This window comes from Crocodylus porosus, unplaced genomic scaffold, assembly GCF_001723895.1.
Source record: "Crocodylus porosus isolate Cpor-Errol unplaced genomic scaffold, CroPor_comp1, whole genome shotgun sequence".
In the NCBI taxonomy this organism is placed as follows: Eukaryota; Metazoa; Chordata; order Crocodylia; family Crocodylidae; genus Crocodylus; species Crocodylus porosus.
In genome coordinates this window covers 12,134,199-12,158,537 of record NW_017728926.1, presented here as the reverse complement: position 1 = coordinate 12,158,537, position 24,339 = coordinate 12,134,199, and the positions used below count along the sequence as shown (strand labels likewise).

At 44.9% G+C, this 24,339-nt stretch overlaps 1 protein-coding gene across 1 annotated transcript in view; it reads left to right on the top strand.

Moving 5' to 3' along the window:
• Window positions 1-24,339, top strand: part of UBR4 (ubiquitin protein ligase E3 component n-recognin 4) — a 101,759-nt gene that overhangs the window by 38,885 nt on the left and 38,535 nt on the right. Inside the window, exons 45-69 of the mRNA XM_019541488.1 lie at window positions 675-832; window positions 1,912-2,083; window positions 2,740-2,941; window positions 3,061-3,224; window positions 3,818-4,034; window positions 4,450-4,666; window positions 7,725-7,788; window positions 8,275-8,409; window positions 9,032-9,206; window positions 10,406-10,546; window positions 10,852-10,973; window positions 12,491-12,602; window positions 13,963-14,093; window positions 14,242-14,419; window positions 15,093-15,197; window positions 16,399-16,536; window positions 17,250-17,424; window positions 18,148-18,244; window positions 18,698-18,805; window positions 19,221-19,337; window positions 20,448-20,657; window positions 21,448-21,597; window positions 22,303-22,530; window positions 22,651-22,729; window positions 23,133-23,372. Coding sequence (XP_019397033.1) covers window positions 675-832; window positions 1,912-2,083; window positions 2,740-2,941; window positions 3,061-3,224; window positions 3,818-4,034; window positions 4,450-4,666; window positions 7,725-7,788; window positions 8,275-8,409; window positions 9,032-9,206; window positions 10,406-10,546; window positions 10,852-10,973; window positions 12,491-12,602; window positions 13,963-14,093; window positions 14,242-14,419; window positions 15,093-15,197; window positions 16,399-16,536; window positions 17,250-17,424; window positions 18,148-18,244; window positions 18,698-18,805; window positions 19,221-19,337; window positions 20,448-20,657; window positions 21,448-21,597; window positions 22,303-22,530; window positions 22,651-22,729; window positions 23,133-23,372 — 3,835 coding nt within the window. The remainder of the gene's footprint in view (window positions 1-674; window positions 833-1,911; window positions 2,084-2,739; window positions 2,942-3,060; window positions 3,225-3,817; window positions 4,035-4,449; window positions 4,667-7,724; window positions 7,789-8,274; window positions 8,410-9,031; window positions 9,207-10,405; window positions 10,547-10,851; window positions 10,974-12,490; window positions 12,603-13,962; window positions 14,094-14,241; window positions 14,420-15,092; window positions 15,198-16,398; window positions 16,537-17,249; window positions 17,425-18,147; window positions 18,245-18,697; window positions 18,806-19,220; window positions 19,338-20,447; window positions 20,658-21,447; window positions 21,598-22,302; window positions 22,531-22,650; window positions 22,730-23,132; window positions 23,373-24,339) is intronic.

Here is a 24,339-nt window from a genome sequence, read left to right as displayed (position 1 = left end):
GTGTTGGAAATTAAACCTCTTGATCCAGTCATCTAGAAAATCAAGTGTGTTTTCCATGGTTGGTCTGCAGTTATGCTCAGCAGGATTTCACAGCAGGGGGATGGTTTCAGAGCAGTGCTGCTATCAGAAGCGAGGCACTGATCAGGGTGCAGTCACCAGAATAGATGAGATTATCTTGCAGGGTCTACCAAGGTGCTGAGAATCTTTGCTTCTGTTCTTTGCTGGCACCATCCCAGCACCGGTGCTCACTGCAGGTGCCATTTTGGCAAATCATCCCAAGTCCCATTCAACGCCACTTGCTCAACCTGCTCCAAAATAGGAGCAAAAATGTAGGCCAAGAGAGGGGGAGCTCTTTTGGGACCAGATGAGGGGGGAGGTTTATGTGAGGCTGCTAGCCAGCATTTTCTTGCACAGATGCCAGCACTGAAATGTGCTGTCTCTAGCCTCTGCATGTGCAATCTGTGTCTTGTGTAAAAGCTTTCTGAAGTATCAGGTGGTGAAAGTTCACCATTGTGCTTGGTAAAAAATTACTGGCTGCTGTCTCAGGGGGGCCAAGCTGTCATCATTTGGGCTGGTGTTGAAACATTTTTACAAGGTCGGAAATGTCAAATTCTGGCTGCTTTGAAGCTCTGCAAAAGTGTATTTAAGTGCTGGGATTTCTCCTTGCTCTGCAGGACAGTAATGGCCAGGTGGCAGGAGGTGGTGTGTCGGTGTATTACTCCCATGTCCTACAGATGCTGTTCTTCAGTTACTGCCAAGGCAAATCCTTTGCAGCCACAATCAGCAGGGCAACTTTGGAGGTACAACGTCTTTTCCCGATCAACATTAAGAGGTGAGACTGGGGTTAGGGGTCCTCCTGCCATTCTTAGGGCTGTTGAAAGAGCCCAGCTTCTGCAGCCAATGATGTAACCGGCTCTCCGGTTACTATATCTTACTCAGTTACATGGCTTTCCTGCTTCTACCCTCCCTAGTTGCAGAAAGGTTTGACTGAAATCTAACCCAGACATTCCTGTAGCAGCTGCATATGCACTTATGCTGATTTCGCAGCAGAGAGGTGCCTTTGGAGCAGCCTTGCTGTCTGAATGCGGAGCTGCTAATGGTGCAGCAGCTGGAACTGATGAGATTATCCACCCTCACAGGGGCTGCAGACCAGGAAATCTTTTGTTTCCTTTCAGCACCAGAGCTGCAGCAGCCCCAAGCATTGTGCATATCCGTGTTCCCCCAAGGGAAACCAGTCTCTTAGTTTAGAAAAATGGCAAGAAGAAAGCACTTGTATCCTCTTCTCCCAGCCAGAGCTAGGCATTCAGGTCACAGCCTCGGTAGCCTGACACAAAACAGATACCTTGCAGACCAGCTTTCTCTTGTCTGAATGATTATGTTCCCCGGGGAACATTTTCCTTTGTATGCAGTAAGGCAGCATTAGAGTATAGGGACCCTGCATCTGTTAACAGTTAAGTCTTTGCGCTGAGATCGATGCTTCTATAACCTGACTGCTGATAGAAAATTCAGTCTGTCCCTGTGGATTACTGGTGGCCTGATAAGAGCTGTCAGTGATATAAAAGTGAAAATATAGTTCCAAACTATTGTAAGGGTCAATTTTCTGTTTGTGGGTAGAAGGTCACTAGAATTTTATATACTAAAGTATGCTAAGAAACTAGAAATTGGTAGAGCTGAACAACCTTCTTAATTCTGCCACTCACCTTTTTGACCTCTATCTACTTCAGTTTCCTCATTGGTGATAATCTGACCTACTTTCCAGTTGTTTGTGGTGATTCATTTGAGTTAATTGGGAGGTGTTTTAACCTTTATTGGTTGAAAGGAAAGTCCTTGCTGGCTGTGGTCATTTTGTATGATGCTGCATATAGCTGTTTAATGGGGTAATGTGATCCTGGCCTCCTCCTTCTCATGCAGTTCAAATGGTGGAAGCAAGACCTCCCCAGCACTGTGTCAGTGGTCTGAGGTGATGAACCATCCTGGCTTGGTGTGCTGTGTTCAGCAGACCACAGGTGTTCCTCTGGTGGTCATGGTGAAGCCAGACACTTTTCTCATCCAGGAGATTAAAACCCTGCCAGCTAAAGCAAAGGTTAGTCAGCGTTCTTATTTATTCTGGTATTTTCATAGATTTCATAGACATCAGGGCTGGAAGGGACCTCGGAAGATCATCGAGTCCAGCCCCCTGCCCAAAGGGCAGGAAGTCAGCTGGGCTCATAGGGTCCCAGCAAGATAAGCATCCAATTTGCTCTTGAAGGTGTTCAGTGTAGGTGCTTGAACCACCTCTGGCGGCAGGCCATTCCAGACCTTGGGGGCTTGGACAGTAAAGAAGTTCTTCCTTACGTCCAGCCTGAAACGGTCTTGCGGGATGTTATAGCCGTTCGACCTTGTCATCCCTTGGGGTGCTTTGGTGAACAAACATTCCCCCAGGTCCTGGTGAACAACCCTTATAAACTTACAGGTGGCCATCAGGTTGCCCCTGAGCCTGTGCTTTTCCAGGCTTTTTAAACCCATTTTCACATGGCTCTGCACACAGCTGCTTACTAGGGTGCCTTATCAGTGGTGTCCTGCTGATAAGGGCTGCCATCTATGCTCTTGAAAACAGCAGGGGTTTCAGTACACAAACTGGCTTCCTATTTTGGTAGGTAGTCAGCTGGGTAAGCCTGAAGGAGTTTATTCTCTCAGGCAGTAGCTGCCTAGGCTTTTTTATTTTTAATTTTTTTTAACCCATGTGATGATCTCTCTCAGATCCAGGACATGGTGGCCATCCGTCACACAGCATGTAATGAGCAGCAGAGGACCACCATGATCCTCCTATGTGAAGATGGCAGCCTGAGGATCTACATGGCCAATGTAGAGAACACGTCCTACTGGCTTCAGCCCTCTCTCCAGCCTAGCAGTGTCATCAGCATCATGAAGCCAGTTCGCAAACGCAAAGCAGCTGCCGTTAGTAAGGCTGTTTTCCTTTTATGTCATATTTCAGTTGCCAGGGGGTAAATAAGAGGGTGTGTTAGCTTAGTCTGGCCTGGCACATCTCTCTTCTGAGCTGCTTCCTATCCTCTTTTCCAGCAACTCGCACCTCCAGTCAAGTGAATTTCCCCATTGACTTCTTTGAACACAACCAGCAGCTCACAGATGTGGAGTTTGGAGGCAATGACCTATTGCAGGTTTATAATGCCCAGCAGATAAAGCACCGGCTCAATTCCACTGGCATGTATGTGGCCAACACCAAGGTAAGTGAGACAACTTAGGGGTTCTTGGGCATTTATACAATGCTGGCACCAGGGGCTGTGCTTATCATCAAGCCATAAGCAACTGTTCTAGAAAAAATCATATGCCTATATTCAAATGAATGCAACTGGTTTGAGGGTTTTGAGTTACCCAGCCCCATCAGTCACCAGAGGCAGCTGCATGTGGACTTTGAGCACTCAGACACAGTCGTCCTAAGGACCACCATGACATTCACCTCAGCCAGTCTTCACTCCTTAGGATCTCTTCCTCAACTCTGTTGCTCTTTTATTTTTCCCTCTACTTCCTTCTGCTGCTATCTCTTTCTCTGCTTCTGGTCTCTAGAAATAGAGCAGATGAGCTCCTATCTAACAAGGCCTTTGAGTCAACCACTATCAGCTTCTCTACACAGTGCTTCCCAGCAGGTTACTTTTAACCTTAGGTAGTGTAAGAAGCCAGATGTTAATCCCAAGAAGTGTTCTGCCCATTATGTAATGTAAAGTGGCTTTTAGTGCCCTGGCTTTTAGTCCTGGGTTATATGTGGTTAACAGTGCTTCTCTTCAGCTTTCCTTTCCCAATCTGTGATTATCTCCTGCAGCCTGGCGGCTTCACCATTGAAGTCACGAACAACAACAGTACAATGGTAATGACAGGCATGCGGATCCAGATTGGCACCCAGGCGATTGAGCGAGCTCCTTCCTACCTGGAGATTTTTGGCCGCACCATGCAGCTGAACATGACCAGGGCTCGTTGGTTTGACTTCCCTTTCACTCGAGAAGAAGCCCTTCAAGCAGACAAAAAGCTAACCATCTTTAGTAAGTGTTTGATGTTGGCTGAGTTCCTTAACCATCTGCGCTGGCTGTCTTGGGGCTATTGCATTGCACTTGTTGACTGGCAGAGATTCCTCTGGGTGCTGTTTTGACATGGCTGTAGCCTAAATTCTAACTGCAATACCATTAGGTTTCTGTGTAAAGTTAGCTGCTTATAGTGGGTCCAGCCACGCATTGCAGAGGACAAATCAGCATCCTCTTTAGTAGAGTTAGAGGGATTCTCGGCTGAGAAAACAAGCGGAGAGAGACCTCAAAATGAGGCAGAAGGGTTGAATGATGTTAAGAGCATCAGGGCTAACTGAGTATAGACCCTTCTGCCTGTTGGTATTGGGGAAGAGCATGGTTGTTTTTACATAACAGTAATACCTGTCTCTTTTTGTCTGTGTCTCCCTCATTGCAGCTGGGGCCTCTGTGGACCCTGCTGGAGTCACAATGATGGATTCCATCAAAATTTATGGCAAGACCAAAGAACAGTTTGGCTGGCCTGATGAACCCCCGGAGGATTTCCCATCTGCTTCAGTGAGCAATGTTTGTCCCCCAAACCTCAATCAGGGAAATGGTACTGGAGATACAGAAGCTGCTACACCTGCAACTGCCAGTGGGACTGTCTTGGAAAGGTATCAATAGAATCTGATTTTTGTTTGCCTTTGAAAGAGACTAGTCACTGTGGATGCACTCACATAGCAGTCATAGCTGGGAGCTGTTTTTTTTTTTTTTTAACTAGTAATTGTTTCTCATTGTCCCTGACATGACAAAATCCTATTGTGTTACTGAAGAATTGGTCAATATTTTTTTACAATGGCTGCCTGCTGCTCATTTCTAAGCACCCAGATGGAGCTTGGTTTATTCTCCTGCATGTTACCCAGTTTTTCAGAAGCCCAAGAGGCTTTTGTTTCCCTCCTGTCTCAGTGAAATCTGGGACCCTTTACAGAAGTCACAGAAGTTAGAGCCTGTTTGAATCTAAGCTTGCCCCTGAGCAAGCATTTCTTCATTAGTCTAGTTTTTGTGATATTTTTCTGCAGCTGTGTTCTTCTATCCCCTTTCACAGCAATATGGTAAAGTATTCCTAAATCAGTGGTTTCCACCCATTAAAACATGAAAGCTTCTAGGAGAGAGGTGGGCAATTATTTCAGGCAGAGGGCTGCTTACTGGGTTTTGGCAAGCCATTGAGCGCCACATGACAGGCAGCCAGGGGCAGATAAGAAATTTAGAAAATTAATATTTAGGGGCCCCGCAGGCCGGATAGAGCGGCCTGGCGGGCTGCATCTGGCCCACGGGTCGCATTTTGCCCACCCCTGTTCTAGGAGGAGCCTGTCTTGGATGTTTGCTAGTATCCAGCTGAAGGGCAGATCATAGAGGGAATTGGGAGAGTATTTGACTAGGCATTCCCATACGGTGGTCTGTGGATGGCAGATTACACCAGACCCCACCTGCCATTTTTAGTGTGTTCATTTAAAAATGTGAAGATAAAACATGCAGGGTGCTTGGTAGGAAAAGCTGAGGGCTGACTGTGTCCATTGGTCCAGGAAGTCTGGGACTCGCCATGTTAGTTCTGTTTTATTGGGTTTATTCCCTTCACTCCATCTGTATCCCTGTCTCAGGTTTTTACAGTCCTTGCAATAGATTGCAGAGCCTCGAGGCTGATGGGGACAGAAGGACATGGGGGGTGGGGGGGAAGGGTCAATGACTTGACATAGGGACAAATGCATTCTGCTTAAAGATTAGCTAAATTTGTATCTGGTGTTAACTAACTGCAGAAGTTAATTGCTTCATTGGGGGATGTTGTTTTTAAAGGCACAGGCTTTAGGCACTTAAAGCCCCCTAGCAAGTCAAGGAGAGTTGGGCACCTAACAGCCATTTATCTTTGAAAATAATACATGCCTCTGTATTTTATTAAATTAGAACTTGTTTTTTCTTGAGGCTGGTCTGTTTTTTTTTTTTTCTCCATCCCCTGCTGTGCTGTCTCCACAAGGTGTCTCCCTCTGTGTGGAGATGGGAGCAGAGGGATTACATTTTCATAAAATGCAGAGCCAGACTGTAATCAGAGAAAATATTTTTTCTTACGCACATTTTTTAATGCATCACAAAATGCCCAGCTGCACAGCAGCCCAAGAATGACCCACTATCAGGAATTACTGAGCGTAGGACATTTCCTGAGAAGTTAGGTGTGCCTTAGGTGTGCTTGGCTGCTCTATGCTAGATGGCCTGGATTCCCCTGTAACTTATTTTGCTGTTCAGGCAGTGTTTGCTGCCCAAATAGTAGGATCCGTGCGTGGAATTGCTATATATAAATTGCTCTCCCAGCTTCCTGATTTCCCCATTTAATTTGCCTTTTGCTTAGAATGTGTTTTAGGTAGTTTTCTGTGAGCTTCACACACTTTTTTATTTTTATTTTTTTTTCCTTTTCTTTGCTCCCCAAAAGTTCTGAAACTGAGTCCCTAACCACCCTGGACCGGTTAGTATGCCATCCTTTTCTCTGCACGAATGAGTGTGTGTCAGAGAGACAGAACACATGATGTGGCTTTTGTTGGCTGGGTTTTTTTTTAAGTGACGTTTTGCTTCTTTACATTCTGGTCATTGCATGGCAGATGATTTAGCAAAATGTAAAGATGAGGTGGATTGCGACTTTCTGCTTCGTATGGTAAAACTGTTGTCTGCTTGACCAGACTCTTCTGCTCACAATCTTTCCTTGCTTCTTTTCACCTTTCAGTTTCCCCACTGGTTTATGCAGTCAGAGGGATTGTGAGGAGAAACATTAATTTTTCATTAGAGAAATGACTAGGGAACTTGCCCACTTCTTATGGTGTCTCTTCTACCAAGTTTTTGATCTTATGTTCTGCTCTCTCCCTTTGCGTTTAATGCTGTCACACGTGTTCCCTTCCCTGTCCTGGTAGCCTTGTCCTCTTTGGCTCCCTGCTCTGTGTTACTCTCTCCTGCCGTGTTGCACTGCTCCTTTTGGCGTGTCAGAGATCAGCGTTTCAGGCATCGAGTAGCAAGGTATTAAGTAGCGCAGCAAGAGAGGACCAGCACAAGACTGCGAGTCCTGAATAGGATTTTCTCTGCAGGCATTGTGCTAACATACCTGTCCAGTATCAAAAATGCTTGAATGTAGACCACTGAACAGTGGTATATTATATTTGGGTTACACTTAGGTGTTCAGAGTGCAGCTAATTTTTACTTTTGGAGCATTTGGGTTAAAACTCTAAATTGGGAAGAGCAACCTGTATGAAAATAACAAGCGAGCAGAATCTTGGTCCTTTAGAGAAGTCGGTTACGCTTTTTCCCATGTGTCACACCAACCCTTGATCTGCAGTCGTATGTACGTCTGTGGGCCATGGTGAATTGGTACTGTCAAGACAATCCAAGTTATCCCTGCTGCAGGCTGCGTAAGGAAGTGTTTTATCCTCTTTGGTAGAGAAAAGCCCCTGTCTTTCAGCTGTGGATTATTAAAGCAGTCCTAAGTTTGTCTGTGAGCGTGAGCCAGGTTTAACTCTGGTCTGTAACACAATGAAATGATATGCATGGTGCCTGTGGCAGGTTTTATCATGCTTTGATTTTGTACTTGGCATTCGTTAGCTGTCTCTGAGCTACTCATGACTGTAGCCTGCATAAAGCAAAGTGCTAAGGAGAGAGAAGGGTTGCTGTACTCAAGCCTGCTTTCCTTTCTCCCTTCAGGCTAGTAGTGAGTTCTTTAGAAGCGCTGGAAAGCTGCTTTGCTGTAGGACCAGTCAACGAGAAGGCAAGTAACTTTCTGAATACATGCTTGAGCTTTTGGAGCTGAGGGAGGGAGGGACACGATCAGCAGCAGCTCCTGCAGCCCTAGGGGCCTGATACCAGAAGAGAGCCGCATCCGTTTTGCTCTAAGCTGCGATCTGAAAGTTGACTTGGCGAAAAGCATTTGCAACTTGTTTAAATGACAATTGGCATTTCTGCTCAGCCTAGGGGGGCTTTAATGCCTTGTTTGTGAAACCAGCAGGGGGGAGCCTAGCAAGCTGAAGAGGACCTTTCCTCGGTATAACTCTGAACTGCTGTTGGAATATTAAGTGATAAGGTTAGCTGGACAATAAAGGCAGTGCTGGATCAGAGGAATTCTGCTGCCCTTAGGGAGAGGGAGATGATAGTGGAAAAAGGCTGGGGTAGGGCTGGGCTCAGAGGTCAGACTTAGCTGCCTACCTCACCTTTAAGCAATGAATGTACTGAAGTCTGTTTGTGCTTTTGGGAGCAGGAGAAAAATAAGGCTGCAGCTCAGGAACTGGCTACAATGCTCCTGTCCATGCCAGCTCCTTCCAGTGTCCAGCAGCAGACCAAGAGCCTCCTGGCTAGCCTGCACACCAGCCGCTCAGCGTACCATAACCACAAGGTAAGCAGGAAGGTTTCCCAAGCCTGCTACCACTACTGGGCAGTGTGTTTGGAGGCAGAGAGTGCACCAAAGTGCACAGCATGCCTGCATGCAGCTTCCCTTCGACTCCTGCTACCTGCCTGGCATTTCTCCCTATCAGAGGGCTCTACATTCAGGACGCTTTTGAAGACTTGGTATGAAGTTGGGGCATAGGGGAAAATGCATTGGAGTCTTACAATGAGCTGAGTTTGCCTGCAAGCTATATCCCATAGGTCTAGAGTCTGCAGGGCAACCAGCTGTGAATAGGGCGTTGTAGAAATGTATCAGGTAAATTGCATTAAATCTGAAAACATATTTGTACAATAAAGATGCAGGCACATGCAGAGAGCCTCGGCTAACCAGCAGACAGACTTTTTCACCCCCTGTTAAGCTGCACTGAGAAATTAAAATGGACTCTCACATAGGAACTTGTCTGTTACTGAGTGGTTCCCCATGCTATCGACTCTGTGTGAAGACAGTAACGAAGTCCATAGCAGTGACTTCTGAGTGGTCCTGCCTGCTCTCTCCTGCGCTGGTTCTTCAGATATTTGCTAGTCCTGTTCTGCTGTTTCTCTTTGTCCATTGTCACTCTTTCACTTTGCAGGATCAGGCCTTGCTGAGCAAAGCCATTCAATACTTGAGCTCCTCTAGCAAAGAAGGGAAGGATCTTGACCCTGAAGTGTTTCAGAGGTTGGTCATCACTGCTCGATCCATCGCTATTATGAGGCCAAACAACCTCGTTCATTTCACAGAGTCGAAGTTGCCACAGCTGGAAGCAGGTGGATAAACCTCAATTTTTTTCTGTTTTAAGTCTTCCAGTTGTGTGTATTTGTGTACATGCATTTCGTGGTGCAGAGGACCATGCACAGATGCATTCAGCAGCTCCTAAATAGTGAAAGACGCCACGGCATCTAAAGATCTGAAAATATGTATAGCCCCCCTTGTCTCTCAGATTTGGGGAGGGGAGCTGCAGTTAGGTATTCTGTGCAGAATTTAAATAGTCGTTAAGTGGGTACCTAATTTAGAAAATGCCATCAAGTGGTGCTGATGGCAAGCGTCCCAAACTAAACCCAGTGCAAAGATATTAAAGAGAATGGATATTGCTGTGGGGACACAGAGCCCCATCTCACTCTCTTGTACACAGTACTTCTACTAGGTTTAAAAGTGAAATAAAAATATAATTGGATTCATTGGTGATGAGAGCAATCTATTTCATCAGACAGTTTCAGATAAACGTTGTGGCACTTTGCTTCTTAATAATCCCTCTCCACACCTGCCACAATTCCACAGTAATAGAAATAATAAAACTATTAATGAAACTTAGCCAAACAATCCATTTTTTCACTGTGCTCCGAAGTGTGTTGAATCTGGACCAAGAGAGGCCTCTGGAGGGAACAGATTCGCAGGGGTTGGTTCCTTTGGAATGCCCTGCCACCAGCCATGGCAAGCTTGACTGTCAGATTAACACCTGGAAGGTGTATTCCCTTGCAGGTAGTGGTGGGATAGGCACTTTTTCAGGTAATTGAATCTCAGGCCATCAAGAGCAGCAGTTCCCAATGCAGGCGCCATGGTTAAAACTTCAAAAAAAGAATACAAAGTAAAGGGAAGCTGCATTTTTGAAGTTGTGGCTCTAATGCAATTCTAAGTAATGGATGAGATGATCAGCTTGATCTAAATTCTTTCTAAACTCTAATATTCATATTGTTGTCCACTGCTTTTTCTTTTAAATTTGAATGTGCCCGTGGGCACATTAAATGTTGGGAACCCCTGATCTCTCTAGAGCTTTCCTGTAAGGAAAATGTCCAAGGAGCAGGCGCTACTTCAGTCTCAAGAGCAAATTCTAACTTTAAATGAACTTTGTTTCCTTATGTCTGTAAAACAGTCAGACTGGTATGATTTTTTTTCCTTTAATTTCTGTGACCAGAGTTCTGTTTTGTACATTGGTGCAGTTCTGATGCTTGCTCCTTTTCCTTCCTAGAAGCAGGTGAAGAAGGGCAGGAAGCCCAGAAGCATGCTGAAGGAGATGGTTGTAGTTTTATTACCCAGCTGGTCAACCACTTCTGGAAGCTACATGCGTCAAAACCCAAAAATGCCTTCCTGGCTCCTGCCTGCCTGCCAGGTGTGTTCATTAAGCTTCATCTTTTACTATTGGAAAAACTGTATTTTGAAGCTTCCCATCTGAAACAGAACCTGCAAAAGCTTAGACATAAGATCCTGAGATTGCCTTGAACATTTTCGCCTGAAGTGATACTAATAGAAAACCCATGTGTATTGATTTCTTTGGGTTGTATGTGTTGTTTTGTATGATGTCAAGAGTCTGCTGCTACAGTTGGGCATAATCAAAGACCTTTCCTGAAGCACTTGTAGTTCAGATAATAAATTGTTATTCTTTCATTTGACTGCCCTGTTCTCTTTTCTCCTTAGGTTTGACTCACGTTGAAGCCACAGTCAATGCTTTGGTGGATATTATCCATGGGTACTGCACGTGCGAGCTGGATTGTATCAATACTGCATCCAAGATCTACATGCAGATGTTACTCTGTCCTGTATGTAATCCTACTGGTGCTGTATGCTTTTATCCTGTACCACTAGCAGTGTGAATAGAGTCTTTTACGTGGGATGAGAAGAAAGGCAACTAGTGTGTTGTGAAAGGATGCTGTCAAACCCGTATGGCCAGCCCGAGTTGATTCAGGCCTTTGGATTCCACAGCAGCCTGGATATTCTCTAGCAGTCTCAGTTGAATTATGAAACGGAAGGGTGTTGGGTTTTTTTCCCCAGGTAAACTTGAAAAATGAATTGTGTGGTCAGCATAATACCCTGGAGTCTGCTTAGTCTGATGGTAAACACAATTTGTTTTATGTCTTCATTGGTTTTCATTCTGCTGTAATGAGCACACAGCTGCCTTCACAGAAACCGAGAGCATTTCTCTAGAGGCTTTAGGTAGGCAACAGCTGAGGTTTGGGGCTCTTGGAAAGACTTGAGAAGTGGATTAAAAACATTAGATAGTTATGCCATATAATGGCCAACTATCAGTGTCATTTTTTCTCTTTCACTGATGATCGTTTTCAGCCAAAGCATCTAATGCTGCATTTGGAGAAGTGGAACAGTTAATGCCTTTGAACTGATGTTTCAGGCTTTTGACAAATGGAGTGAAATACCAAGTCTTTTCATACTCCTTTAAAGGCTATCCTCATGACCATAAAGGCTATGAGAGCTTTTATTTTTAATAGCTATTTTAAATCCTGGAACATCAGCTGAGATTGAGCTTGGAAAGTCCAGTTTCCTAAAAGCAGCAGCCTGCCAGTGCCTCATCTGTTACTCGACTGTATTTTCCTTTGCCCAGTATGGGAGGGTTGTTTGCACAATACACTGTGAAGACGTGGTTGAAGCTTAATGTCCGTTCAATAGAGCAATGTACAATTACTAGTTTCATGCATCTGTTGTGCGGCATTATAGGTATTATAGCTTCAAAGCCAGGGAAGCTCATTTTAATATTTGCAAGAGAAAAAAGAGCCCTGCTTTCATGTTTGATCAAACAGTAAATCTGATGACTGAGGAAATGTCCTTTTATGCTACTCCATAACAAGGAAATAGTCTACAGAATCATAAAAAAGAAAGTAGGGCTGGAAGGGACTGTTGGAGGTCATCTAGTCCAGTCTCCTGCTTGAGGCAGGATCATCCCTATACAAATCTAAGCCATCCCATGCAAATAAAAATAGTAAAACTGCACAATCAACCCTCTTTTATATGGAAACATCCTATATATCTACACAGAATGATGTCATTTGTATGAAAGATTGAGATTATAGTGGGGAAGAAATGAATGGAAAAAGAGAAAATATGAGTGGATGAGTATTCTCAATACTTGCCATATTGCTGTACTGAGATATAGCTGCCTTCAGGAAAGGGTTCTGATGGAGGAAGACTATGAATGGCCTTGCCATGTCCCTTGCTTGGTGGCTAAGAGAGATGTTTAGGTGTTTCTTTGATTTTGATTTCCAAGGACTGTATAGCTGTAGTTTAAAGCTGGAGAAGATTCACAAGTAGTCTGCTTACATTCTAGGATCCAGCGGTGAGCTTTTCTTGCAAACAAGCTTTAATCAGAGTACTGAGGCCAAGGAACAAACGGAGACATGTGACTCTGCCATCTTCTCCACGGAGTAACACTCCTATGGGTATGTAGAGTCCTGGCACCTTTGCTTTTGACTGATCTGAGTTACTTGTATGCAGGCATTCATCTAAGAGCAAGTGTTATGAGCTTTTCCTTGGGGAGTCAGGAAGCCAGTCCTATAAAAGAAAAAAAATAGTGCAAATCTGACTTAAGCTGATCTCTTTTCTTGGTGCTACATGTTTCACTTGTCAGGTCCCTCTGCTGTATCCCTACTTTAATTACAGTTTTGCACCATTGCACCTTTTAGTCTCTGATGCTCCAAGCTGCAATGATACTTCTTTCTGTATATTAAGGTGTTTATAATGCGGCCATCAATGTGTGCTTCTGACTAAAATTAGGATCTCAGAGAGAAGTCTTTTTGGTCTTTTTCATGGTGCACAGTGCTTGTGGAATATGTCACACTGGATACAGAAGTACTGTGGATAAAGAGAGGACAATGTAGGTTTCCCTCGCACCTTTTTACTACTTTGAAAGGGCCGCATAAAAATCCAGCTGTTCAATCCTTGCCGCATCTACCAAGAACAGTAGCAAGCACTGAAACCACCAACTTACCACATGGGTCAGAGAACACTTGCCATTGTTCATCCCAGGCTGAGAGCAGCGGGATTTGTAATTGCAGTAGCTCTTTTCCCCTTACCAGTCCCTTGACCAATCTGTAGGGAGTTTGTCCCATAAAATATAAGTGTTCATTTTCCCAAATGTAGTTAAGGATTGGCACAGTGAGATTTTTGGAAGTTCTCTCTTCTCTTCTTCCCTTTTACTTAAGTGTAGTTCATTCTCTGAGATCTGAGAAGTCTCCACAGTTTCCTTTTTCTCCACCGAATCCTCTCCACCCCCCACAAAAAAGAAGCAGAAGACAAACACCAAAAAAACTATGCTCTAGCCATTGCTTAGAAAGATGAGGGAAGCAGGAAATAGCTTCCTTCAGGGCAAGTTGGTAGATCTCAACAAAGCAATTCTGAGATGCTGTCTATGACCATACCAGGACCAGAGTCTCCATGTGTTTTGTTTCCGTATGCCAGGCCAGTCTGTTTTAAACAGTGACCTAGAAATAGCAGTGTTGTATGAGTTTTTCCATTTAAATGTCTTCCCTTATGGCCCTCCCTCCATTCCTGAGAGTCCCTTATATCATTGGTGAAGAATTCTCACATTCTGTTCCCTTAAGATTTCACAAATGATTGTGCACAACTCCCTGTGGAGCCCCATCAGTTGTGTTCCTCTGGTAGAGGGTGTTTTTGCACAGAGGCAGTCTGATGCCGAGCATTCTGTCTTAATAACAGAACAGGAGTGGAATTTGGATAGTAGTCCTGGGTCTCCCACACGGAGAAACGGATATGTTTGTGAATGGTATCTTTGTGGTCCAGGAGATAAGGATGATGATGATGACGATGATGCAGAAGACAAAATGCAGAGCTCGGGGATAGCAAATGGTGAGCATATTCGACAGGAAAGCCAGGAGCAAAGCGAGGTTGATCATGGGGACTTCGAGATGGTGGTGAGTGTAAAGAGGCTTTTTCCCCCATTTTAAAAGTCATTAAGTTTTGTTAAATTGTGGCAGGCCAGCCCTGTGTCCTCCATTGGACATGGTTGGTCTATTGGACAGGGGTGGTTTGGTAGAAGTTCATTGTGTCCCGTCTTTTCAGTCTGAGTCAATGGTTCTGGAGACTTCTGAAAATGTGAATAATGGCAACCCTTCTCCCCTGGAGGCTCTTCTGGCTGGAGCAGAGGGATTCCCACCCATGCTGGACATTCCTCCAGATGCAGATGATGAAACAATGGTGGAACTGGCCATTGCCCTAAGCCTGCAGCAAGACCAGCAAGGTAAGATGCAGATGTCACTGAAGGCCGATTTTAAAATCCCATTTCAAAGTGCCTAAGGGAGTCTCTCGCCTATTAGATTTCCTATTTGAGATCTAATTCCCTTGAAAGCATAAAAAGGAAATTCTATCCTGCTCTCATCAAAGGCTGCATAGGAAGTTTGAGGAACAGTCATGTCTCCAGACCGGTATCTGAGCAACAAGCTTATTCTTTCTGTCTTGGATGACAGACTAGGCTGAGGTACATTGAAAATAGAACATGTGAGACTCAGAAAGCTGTGAGAGAACCCATACTGCTCTTAAGGGATGAAGGGAAGTTATGGTTACATGTATTTTTAGTTTTTAATTTTATAATGGAAAGTTTTATCAGTGCCAAGTTACAGTTAAGACCTTCATGGAGGAAGAGGTCTCTAAGGGGGAGTAGGTGGTAGCAGATTTGGTGTAGGAAGAGAAGGAAACACCATTCAAATTAAAGGGTTGATACCAAAGGAAGTACTAGTGTGACAGGGGAAGGAGATCATAAGCTTGAGAGGTTTGCATGCAGGAAAGTGAAGGTGACAGTTTGGTCGCATGAGAAGAGACAAAAAACAATTAGAACTGTTTTGAAGGAATTCAAAGCAGAAGCAGCACTTAAGCGGAGACTGTGATATCAGCAAATGCTTCTTCCTCTCTTGCAGGGAGCAGCAGCAGCGCGCTTGGACTGCAGAGCTTGGGACTGTCTGGCCAAGCCCCCAGCTCTTCTTCTCTTGATGCTGGGACTCTCTCTGACACCACAGCATCAGGTAACTGTTCACTGCAAGGAGTTAAGTGCAGTCCATCTTGAATCCCACAACTATGCTGCCTGCATTGCAGGTCCCCAAGTCCTTCCAAAATGGCTTGATAAGCAGGATTTCCTTTACTCGCTGGCTTTGCCTGCTTTAAAATGTGCATTTGGCCCCAGAAGTCTGGTATTCAGAAGGAAATTGGCATTTTTTTTTACCAGCAGTCTGTTCTAAGGCTTACACAGCAGTCCAGCAGGCTAGCTTGGTTATGGCACACCCCTTTCCATAGTCAACAGCACACACGTCCAGCTGTCTTTGACTTTCCAACAAGAATGACCAGGTACCCAGTTACAGCTGGGTTCCAAACTGAAGGCAAGTGACAACTTCATCCCTCTAGATCTGCAGTGAAACGTTCACTTGCTCTGCTGTTGTGCCTCTAAAGACGTAGTAGGGATATGCTATTTCTTTAACCCTTTCTAGAGCATCTGCAAGCCAAGCACAGCATGCGCCTTTCAAAATCTGGTTGCCCTTATGCATGGGCCTATACTTATGCTCAGGCCCTTTGCATGCTACCACTGTGGTCACAGCGGTTAACTAATGCTGTCAACTACAAGTGTAACCAATCTCCACCTAGGTGTGCAGATGTTGGAGTTAAATCAGTGCCCAAGCAGAGCGATGCTTGTGCCCTGGCAGAGGTCAAACCTCTTTGGTCCGTTTGGAAACTTGAGCCCATCATATCTAACTAAAACCGTGAAACCAGATTTGCTCCTGAACTCAGGTATAACAAGAGCACTGCCATTATAGTTGGTTTTATGGTTTCGATAGTGTTCTATGGACAGTCCTCGTTTTCTGGAAGAATTTTAATCTGTATGTAATTTCAGCAAGAGATTTCCTTTTCATGTAATAAAGCCACTAAAGCAATTTTTCTCTTGCATTGAATCAGCAACCTAGTAGAACTCTTCCCAGAGTTGATATAGCCATTGGTCTGATAGGCAAGTTTTCTTTACTGGAAACAGACCACAGACTTTTCCTGACCTTTGTCTCTTCACAGCTGTCTCATTGAGCTAGAGGTAGTGAGGGATGCTTTGAAACTCTTCTTATTCAGTTTTTGATAGAACACAGAAACCAAATCATTTGTTCTTTACTTTTCTCTAGCATGTGCTCTTTTGGAGTTGTATAAAGACACTGTTTTTACTTGTAACAGCTCTCGTTACTTTCTTAGCTCCAGCGTCGGATGATGAAGGCAGCACAGCTGCGACAGATGGCTCTACTCTTCGGACTTCGCCAGCTGACCATGGTGGCAGCGTGGGCTCCGAGAGTGGAGGCAGCGCAGTGGACTCAGTGGCTGGCGAGCACAGTGGTAATATCTCTTGGTGACTGACTTGGTTTGGGTGCAGCTAGAACAAAATAGTCTTGGATGATTGGGCTAGAGGGGAAATCTCAGTCCCAAGTGCTCAGTGCTGTGCATTGTTTCACTGCTAGTCTCATAGGAACGCAGACTATTTACCAACCATGTACTCAGTCACTTCACTGTCCCTCTTTGTAGTTTCCTGGGTGGTGTGGACCATTTGAAAGTTGTTTAATGGCCCACTACTAAATAGTATTTAGAGCAAGAAGTAAAGAATACTTGCTGAAATGCAGAGCAGGTAGAATGAATTTGCCTGCAATGGAATAAGAACAAGACACAGGACTGCTGCCTTACATCATGCAAAAAATGCTCATTCATGGTATTTCTAATGGCTGCTGGTGGTCACGGCTGTACTCGGAAGTTGTTTTCGTTAAACTGCCCATTCTCTAAGCCTTCCGCATTTAAATCTGTTTCCCTTTGGGACAAGCTAAATCTGTGAAACAAAGATGGAGATGATACAAGATCTGTTAATAATTACTACACAACTAAAGCTTTTTTTTTTGTCCTTAAAGATACCCACAGACATCCTCCCCCCTGCCACCCCCACCCACTACAATTTCACACAACAAGAATCTCAAATGATGGCTCAGCTTTGCAGTTTACAATGAGGCATCGGCCAGATCCAGGTTCAGCAGGGCTGATGTTATCTTTTCTTCTTTTTGCAGTGTCTGGCCGCAGCAGCGCATACGGTGACACCACGGCTGAGGGCCACCCAGCTGGGCCTGGCAGTGTCAGCTCAAGTACCGGTGCTATTAGCACAACTACAGGACAGCAGGAAGGGGATGGCTCGGAAGGAGAGGGGGAAGGGGAAGCTGAGGGAGATGTCCACACCAGCAACAGGTGAGGGGCTTTATTTTCCCATTGAAAGAGTGCAGGGTTTTGGGGGGGGCCTGCCCAGATGCCAGTAACACCGCTTATTCATCCAGAGGCGCTTTGTGCAGAGCATTGTTTGCATGTAACTGGTATGTGTCCTTATCAGATGCTGCCTGCAAGACTTGTGCTTGCAGGGAAGGGCAATCTGAGAGAGTCCAGTAAGTCTAGTGAGCCACTAAAACTTCAGCCTGGGGTTGGTAACTTGTGAAGTTCAGTGTGGAAAAAGCATGAGCCATCTCTACCTAAGTCTGCTATTACCTGGCTGCAGTTTCTAATAAGTTTTTGCCCCTTCCTGTTTGGAGATGCACAATCACTTGCCCACTGGTGCGGCCAGCAGATTGGAATGGATTCAGAATATGTGTTCTGAGTCAGTTTCTTCCAGCCACTACTTGTGCTGGGGAAACAACTGTGCTTTGAGTCCAGAGAAGTAATTGAATTTTTCCTTGATGCCACAGTTGGTTGTTTTTTTGGGGGGGGCTTGCCTTTGACCTTACTTGTCTGTCACTGGTCTCTCTTGCTTCCCTGGATCGTCTGCTAATTTCCTTACCTCGAACTGGTGAGGGAGGCGTTGATTCCCGCTCTGAGGTTTTGCTGATGTGTTAGGGGTTTGCTGTTTGTAATGCTTTGGAATCTTACATTTATTGTAGGATGTCTAAAGGGCCTCAGATCTGAATCCTGATTTCTTTGTAGGCTGCACATGGTCCGTTTGATGCTGTTGGAGAGACTGCTGCAAAACCTCCCCCAGCTGCGGAACGTCGGAGGAGTCCGTGCCATTCCTTACATGCAGGTAGCTTACAAAGGGAACAGTCAAGGGACCCTGTTGTCTGGCACCTACCACAGAAATGTCCGACACCTTTTCCCACACAAATTGATTTTGCATGGATCTTTTCCGACTCAACCAAATTACACTGCATGATTCCTTCCAGTGAGAGGCAAAGACTCTTTAAATTGTTCAGTCTCACAGATGACTTTCCAAGCCCTTTAGTTTCTGCTAGATGTGTACTCATAAAGATGCCGTTACCTTTTCTGAAAGAGCGGCATTTTTATTTCCTTATACGCGCGGCTAAATGCTAGGAGGTTCTGGTGACAGTGCCAAATGTAATATTCAGGTGTGATGGCTGAGGTAGAATTCAGGCAAGAATGAATCTGAATCTGACATTCTTCTGTGGGGCTTACTCCCTTGCTCTCACCTGTGACAGTAGAATCCTGATGTTTCCAACTCCCTAATTTCTGATTCCAGGTTATTTTGATGCTCACAACAGACCTAGATGGAGATGATGAGAAGGACAAGGGTGCTTTGGATAATCTTCTGTCCCAGCTCATTGCAGAACTGTGCATGGACAAGAAGGTGATGTGTAGTGCAGACAAATACTTGGAGCTTGTTAGAATTTGTCGCGTAGGCCCTTTCCATTAAGAGAGAGCAGTTTGATTGTCTAGACCATATATTTCACTTGCTTTGCTTCATAAATGCTAGCTGAGTAGAATTCCCACATGGTTCTAATGCCAGCAAGTCAGTGTCCAATGTAGTTACAGAGTTTTACCACTTCACTCAAACCTTTAGAACTGGCCTTCTCAATGACACGATGCATTCTGGCTTATTCATGATACTGTCTCCTTTGGGGTCTGTGCAGCCATCAGTGCTTAGGGGACTTGCACTGTTAATGTCTGTCACTGCTACAACTTCATTTGCAAACAGTTTCTCTGATCTTAGATTGGAATTTCTCCGTGGAGCTTGGTAAGTAACCTGTCTCTTCCCCTTGCAGGACGTGTCCAAGAAGAACGAACGCTCTCCCGTGAATGAAGTTCACTTGGTAGTAATGAGGTTGCTTAGTGTGTTCATGTCCAGGACCAAGTCAGGATCTAAATCTTCCATATGCGAGGTATGAGCTCTAATTGTGTTTGCTGGTGGTTTTGACAAGTGGGATCTCAGTTCATCACCAGGCAGAGGTGGGCCTTGAATAGATATCGTAGCACTGAAGAAAAGTAAAAGTGATTTTTGGGGCGTTTGTAAGACAAGAAAACCATGCTAGAACTGTGAAGGCAAAACAGGCAGAGCAAGAAAACTACAGTAACTTCACTGTCAGTTTGTGGGTTAAGCCCCATTCTGATCTGGGGGTGAGACAACAGATAATGGTGTTTTTTAAAATGGCCCGGCAGCATTTTCTTTAAACCACGTCAGTGCTGAAGGGGTTAAAGAGGATTGGTAATGTGATTATTGGAAAGCAATATGCTGCTGTGTCAACCTAAAAGTCGCTAAGAGGATTCCTTAGATATTTGTTGCTAAAAGGTACAGTAATAAGGCATAAAAAGCAGTATGTGTGGTGGGAAGGAGATTAATAAAAAAAAGCATAGAGGTTAAAAAATTTAGTCTGAACTGCATCAAATTTTAATGAGCTTATAAGCTGTGGGGTTTGTTTGGATTTACAGGGCTGCTTTAATAGTTTTATTTACAGTAGCTTTTTCTCCAGCCTTTGTTAGTCACTTGAGCTTCCCACCGAAATCAAAGCCCGTCGTCTTGCAGAATGCAGGTGGAGCAGTACCTGTGTGGAGCAGCATCTCTGAGCAGCATCTGCAACAGCCGCTCTTCCTCTCCCAGAATCCCCCCCACCTCCCAGCTGGCCCAATCCCCAATCAACAAATAGAAATCCCAACTTTAAAAAAAAAAAAAAAAAAAAGACCAGTCGTCTAATCCGTAGCACAGTGGCCTCTGGCACATGTGTCGAGGGGAGATTAGACTTAAGAGGAGATTTTATTTGTTTTTCTTTACTAAGCACTTGTTCAAAAGAGCCTCCAAATATTTCAGTTGATTTTTCTTTAAAAACCTCAGACAAACCCCAAACTTGAAAGCTGCCTGTAAAGTTTCATCAGAAATCTGCCCTCTTCCTTGCAGAGTTTGCAAGTGCCTGCCTGGCATTAGTGGCTTTCTGTGTTCTACGGAAATTGCTGGTTTTTCAGAGTTTGAGTAACATTTTTTCCACCTCCCTTCTCAGTCCTCTTCCCTCATCTCCAGTGCTACTGCGGCAGCATTGCTGAGCTCTGGTGCTGTTGACTATTGCCTGCATGTGCTGAAGTCTCTCCTGGAGTACTGGAAAAGCCAGCAGAATGATGAGGAGCCTGTAGCCACCAGTCAGCTGCTGAAACCCCACACCACCTCTTCTCCTCCTGACATGAGCCCCTTTTTCCTCCGTCAATATGTGAAGGTGAGTTACACCCCACGCCAGTCACATTGCCACGTAACTTCTGTCGGCCAAAACACAATAGCATCATCCTGTGTACGCCTCCTCTAAGTTAAAACTCCCTCTCTTCAGTTGTAGAGCTCGTTAGGCACCTCGGGGAATGCTTCGTGTTCTTTGACGGCAGAGCCCTGCTTGTCATGTCTGTTGATGAGCTCCTTACGCCAGGCAGTCCTGTGAAGCTGCTGTCATTGTTTCTTGCTGAAATGTTAATCTTCCTGAAGGGAAGCTACTCACTCCATGGGGGTGACTCCTTCTGCTTGGCATGCAAAATCCACAAACCACTGCTACTTATTATGGCAGGAAAGCCTTGCAGCTCTTGATGGGGATTTCCACTCTAAATCCAAGGCTTGTTCAACCACCATGGTGTCTTTATTCTAAGGTTCCACTTGTGTCAGAGCTTTGATTTTTGTGCACAGGTGCAGTAAAATAAGCCGTGTTAAATGTTAGGAATGCTTTCAAAGGTGAAGGATAACATATCAAAATGCTTTCGGGGTAAGCAGACTTACTGCACCACAACCACTACCTTTCAGTCAGCTCCCCTTGGGGGTTTGCTAGCTTTGTGTTCATCTGTCAGTCAAGGGTTTTCATTCTAGTCATGAAGGAGCAAGTGAGAATAAGATTCAATAGTAACAGATTAATCTGACTAGTAAATGAGCAGTCCATCATCCTCATCTCCCTTTCCTTCCTAAGCAGGGAATGTTTGGAGTTTAAGCTGCATTTTCCAAGATAACCCACTGCGTGTTCTTGCTTTTAGGGTCACGCTGCAGATGTTTTTGAGGCCTATACTCAGCTGCTGACCGAGATGGTGCTGCGTTTACCCTATCAGATCAAGAAAATTGCTGACACCAACTCACGCATCCCACCACCCATCTTTGATCATTCTTGGTTCTACTTCCTATCTGAGGTAGGTGAAGAGCATGTCGCACTTCTGGAGATGGATGTAGGGTTTCTGGGTAGTAAGAGAAGAAAGTGAGTATGTGATCCTTCCTCAGCATGACTGATCTGGCAACCTTCTCCCACCCTGCCCTGCAGAGAGGGTTAGCTCCCTGGCATTGCATGCATCTGTATAAAATGGATGTCTATGGAAGCGCATGCTTCAAGGATTGGGTTGCCATTGCTAGCCATAGTTCAGCATCAAATCAAGAGTCTTCAGATGGATAGTAGTGCAACTTGGAGCTCCACTGTAGTATTTTATTGACATCCTTTAGGACAAATCATGGTTTTGGGGAAAAATATTTTTCACTTCTCTCATGCCTATTTTTGTCACAACCCAGAATGTAGCTGTTAATTCAGGGGAAGGACCTTGGTCCCATTGTGGTTTACATAGTTATGCCGTGGAGGTGTATAGCTCCATGGTCTGTATCCTTGGTACTGCACAGCACTGTTTTGTGTGTAGTCTTTCTTCTGTCAGCTGTGAAAATGTGATGGTATGTTGTTGGGTCCCTACAAGCTGAACCACTCTTTAAAGCCTCTCTAGTTCATGGTTTTTCTGTTGAAATATCATAGTTCAGGTTACCTCATCTCACCGTGAGATTCTTTGATTGCTGTGGTGGCCTAGGTCAACTGCTATTGATGTCATAGCATTAATGTCAAGCTTTGCTTTATCTAGTACCTGATGATCCAACAGACTCCGTTCGTACGCCGCCAAGTCCGCAAGCTTCTGCTCTTCATCTGTGGCTCAAAGGAGAAGTACCGCCAGCTCCGAGACCTGCACACTTTGGATTCTCATGTCCGCGGTATTAAAAAACTCCTGGAAGAACAAGGCATTTACCTTCGGGCAAGTGTGGTCACTGCAAGTTCAGGCTCTGCTCTCCAGTATGATACACTGATCAGCTTGGTAAGGAGAAGTGTGTTATAGTGGAGAGAGTGTATATGTGTGTGTTGTGAATAAGGCATATAGCGTTTAAAAAAGGTGATAGAAGAGTTGACTTGTATGTCATGCTGCCCTGTCTTTCAGATGGAACACTTGAAGGCTTGTGCGGAGATTGCCACACAGCGAACAGTGAACTGGCAGAAATTCTGCATTAAAGATGACTGTAAGTTATCTCCCTGACAGTAGTTTAGGCCTTCATAATATGCTTTAGTTTTATGCAAGGCATCACAGTTCTATAAGAGCTTTGCATATGAAGTTTAGCACAGAGGAGAAAGAAGGCATTGAGATAAAAGCATGGAGTGGCCAAGGGTTTATTCTTTTGCTAATTATCAGTATTCAGTGGATTCAGTTCAGTGACTAGAGAAGTTAAAAAGGGAGAAGAGGGGCAGTGAGGATGGCATATTGGGCTGGGAACTGAGATACCTGCCTTCCCTTACTGGCATTGCAGTCTTGGGCAAACAGATTCTTTGACACGCACTCTAATCCAACAAACAGTGCAGTGCCGTCTTGCGAGGTAATTTTTTGTGGTTCTCCTTATTCATACTTAACTTCTTCTTCCTCCACAGCCGTACTCTATTTTCTTCTTCAAGTCAGTTTCCTGGTAGATGAAGGAGTGTCACCAGTTCTCCTGCAGCTGCTGTCTTGTGCTCTTTGTGGCAGCAAAGTGCTGTCTGTGGCCTCATCCTCTGGATCTAGCACCTCTTCCACCTCTGCTCCAGCAGCCTCTGGCTCCGGGCAGCCAGCAACACAGAGTAAATCTTCCACCAAAAAGAGCAAAAAGGAGGAAAAGGAGAAAGAGCGAGAGGGTATGCTGCATGCTGTTAGCCTGTATGGGATTCTGCCTGTCAGAGAAGTAGAATGTATTCCTCCCCAGTTGGATTTTTTGTTCCATCTAATCAGTGTGCTGCTTATGGCAATTAATGCCATTCACCTTGAACACGAGTGGCTCTAGGCCAGTGACCCAAGACCCAAGAAACACTTCACGGATAGTTATGTTATTGTTTGACTGTTGATTAGAGAGAGTCAAAAGCAGCACCCGTTTCCTTAGAAGCAGTGCTAGAATTGATCTGAAATGAATGAGACATCACAAGCCCTGAATAAGGCTCTTCAACTTGCCTGGGCCTTTAATTCTGATGCAGGCTGTCCCTGCAGGTTCCTTACCCAGCATTGGTGGATGTTGAATCAGCTGTTGGGGGATATAACCCCAAAACCCTGTCAGCTTCCTCTCCTCTTAAACGTCTGCACGTAACCTTGCTACCACTCCATCCTTCCAAGGTTTATGTGTGAGTTGGTGTCTGCCTCAACACCTGGCTTGTACGTAGGAAATAACATGTTTAAAGCTTCCTGTCAGTCCTGAAGTCTCGGTCCTCAATCTCCACAATGCACTCTAGAGCTCCACATCAAATTATCACCTAAAAAGCTTCCAACACTGCAGGCTCCCATGTGGTAAGGAAAGCCTTTAGGTGATCTGTCCCAGCAAGAGGAAGAGCTGATGTTCACTACCAGTGAGCCTGATGCATTTCTAGGAACCCCTGCCCAGCAAGCCTTTCAGAGATTGGCTGGCTTGGTTTAATTTTAGGCTGTTATTCAGTGTGGATCCCAGACCAGAAACCTTTTTGCTTTCATGCGGACCCTTGCAATACATAGGATTGCTGTCCGTGGTTGCTCCAGTCTCTCCTGCCATGCCCCCTCAGCAGGCACTGTGGCACATTTGCACTGCATTCATTCCACCGGGTTTTTTTGCCCTCTTCTGATTTCTCTCTCCTGCTGTTT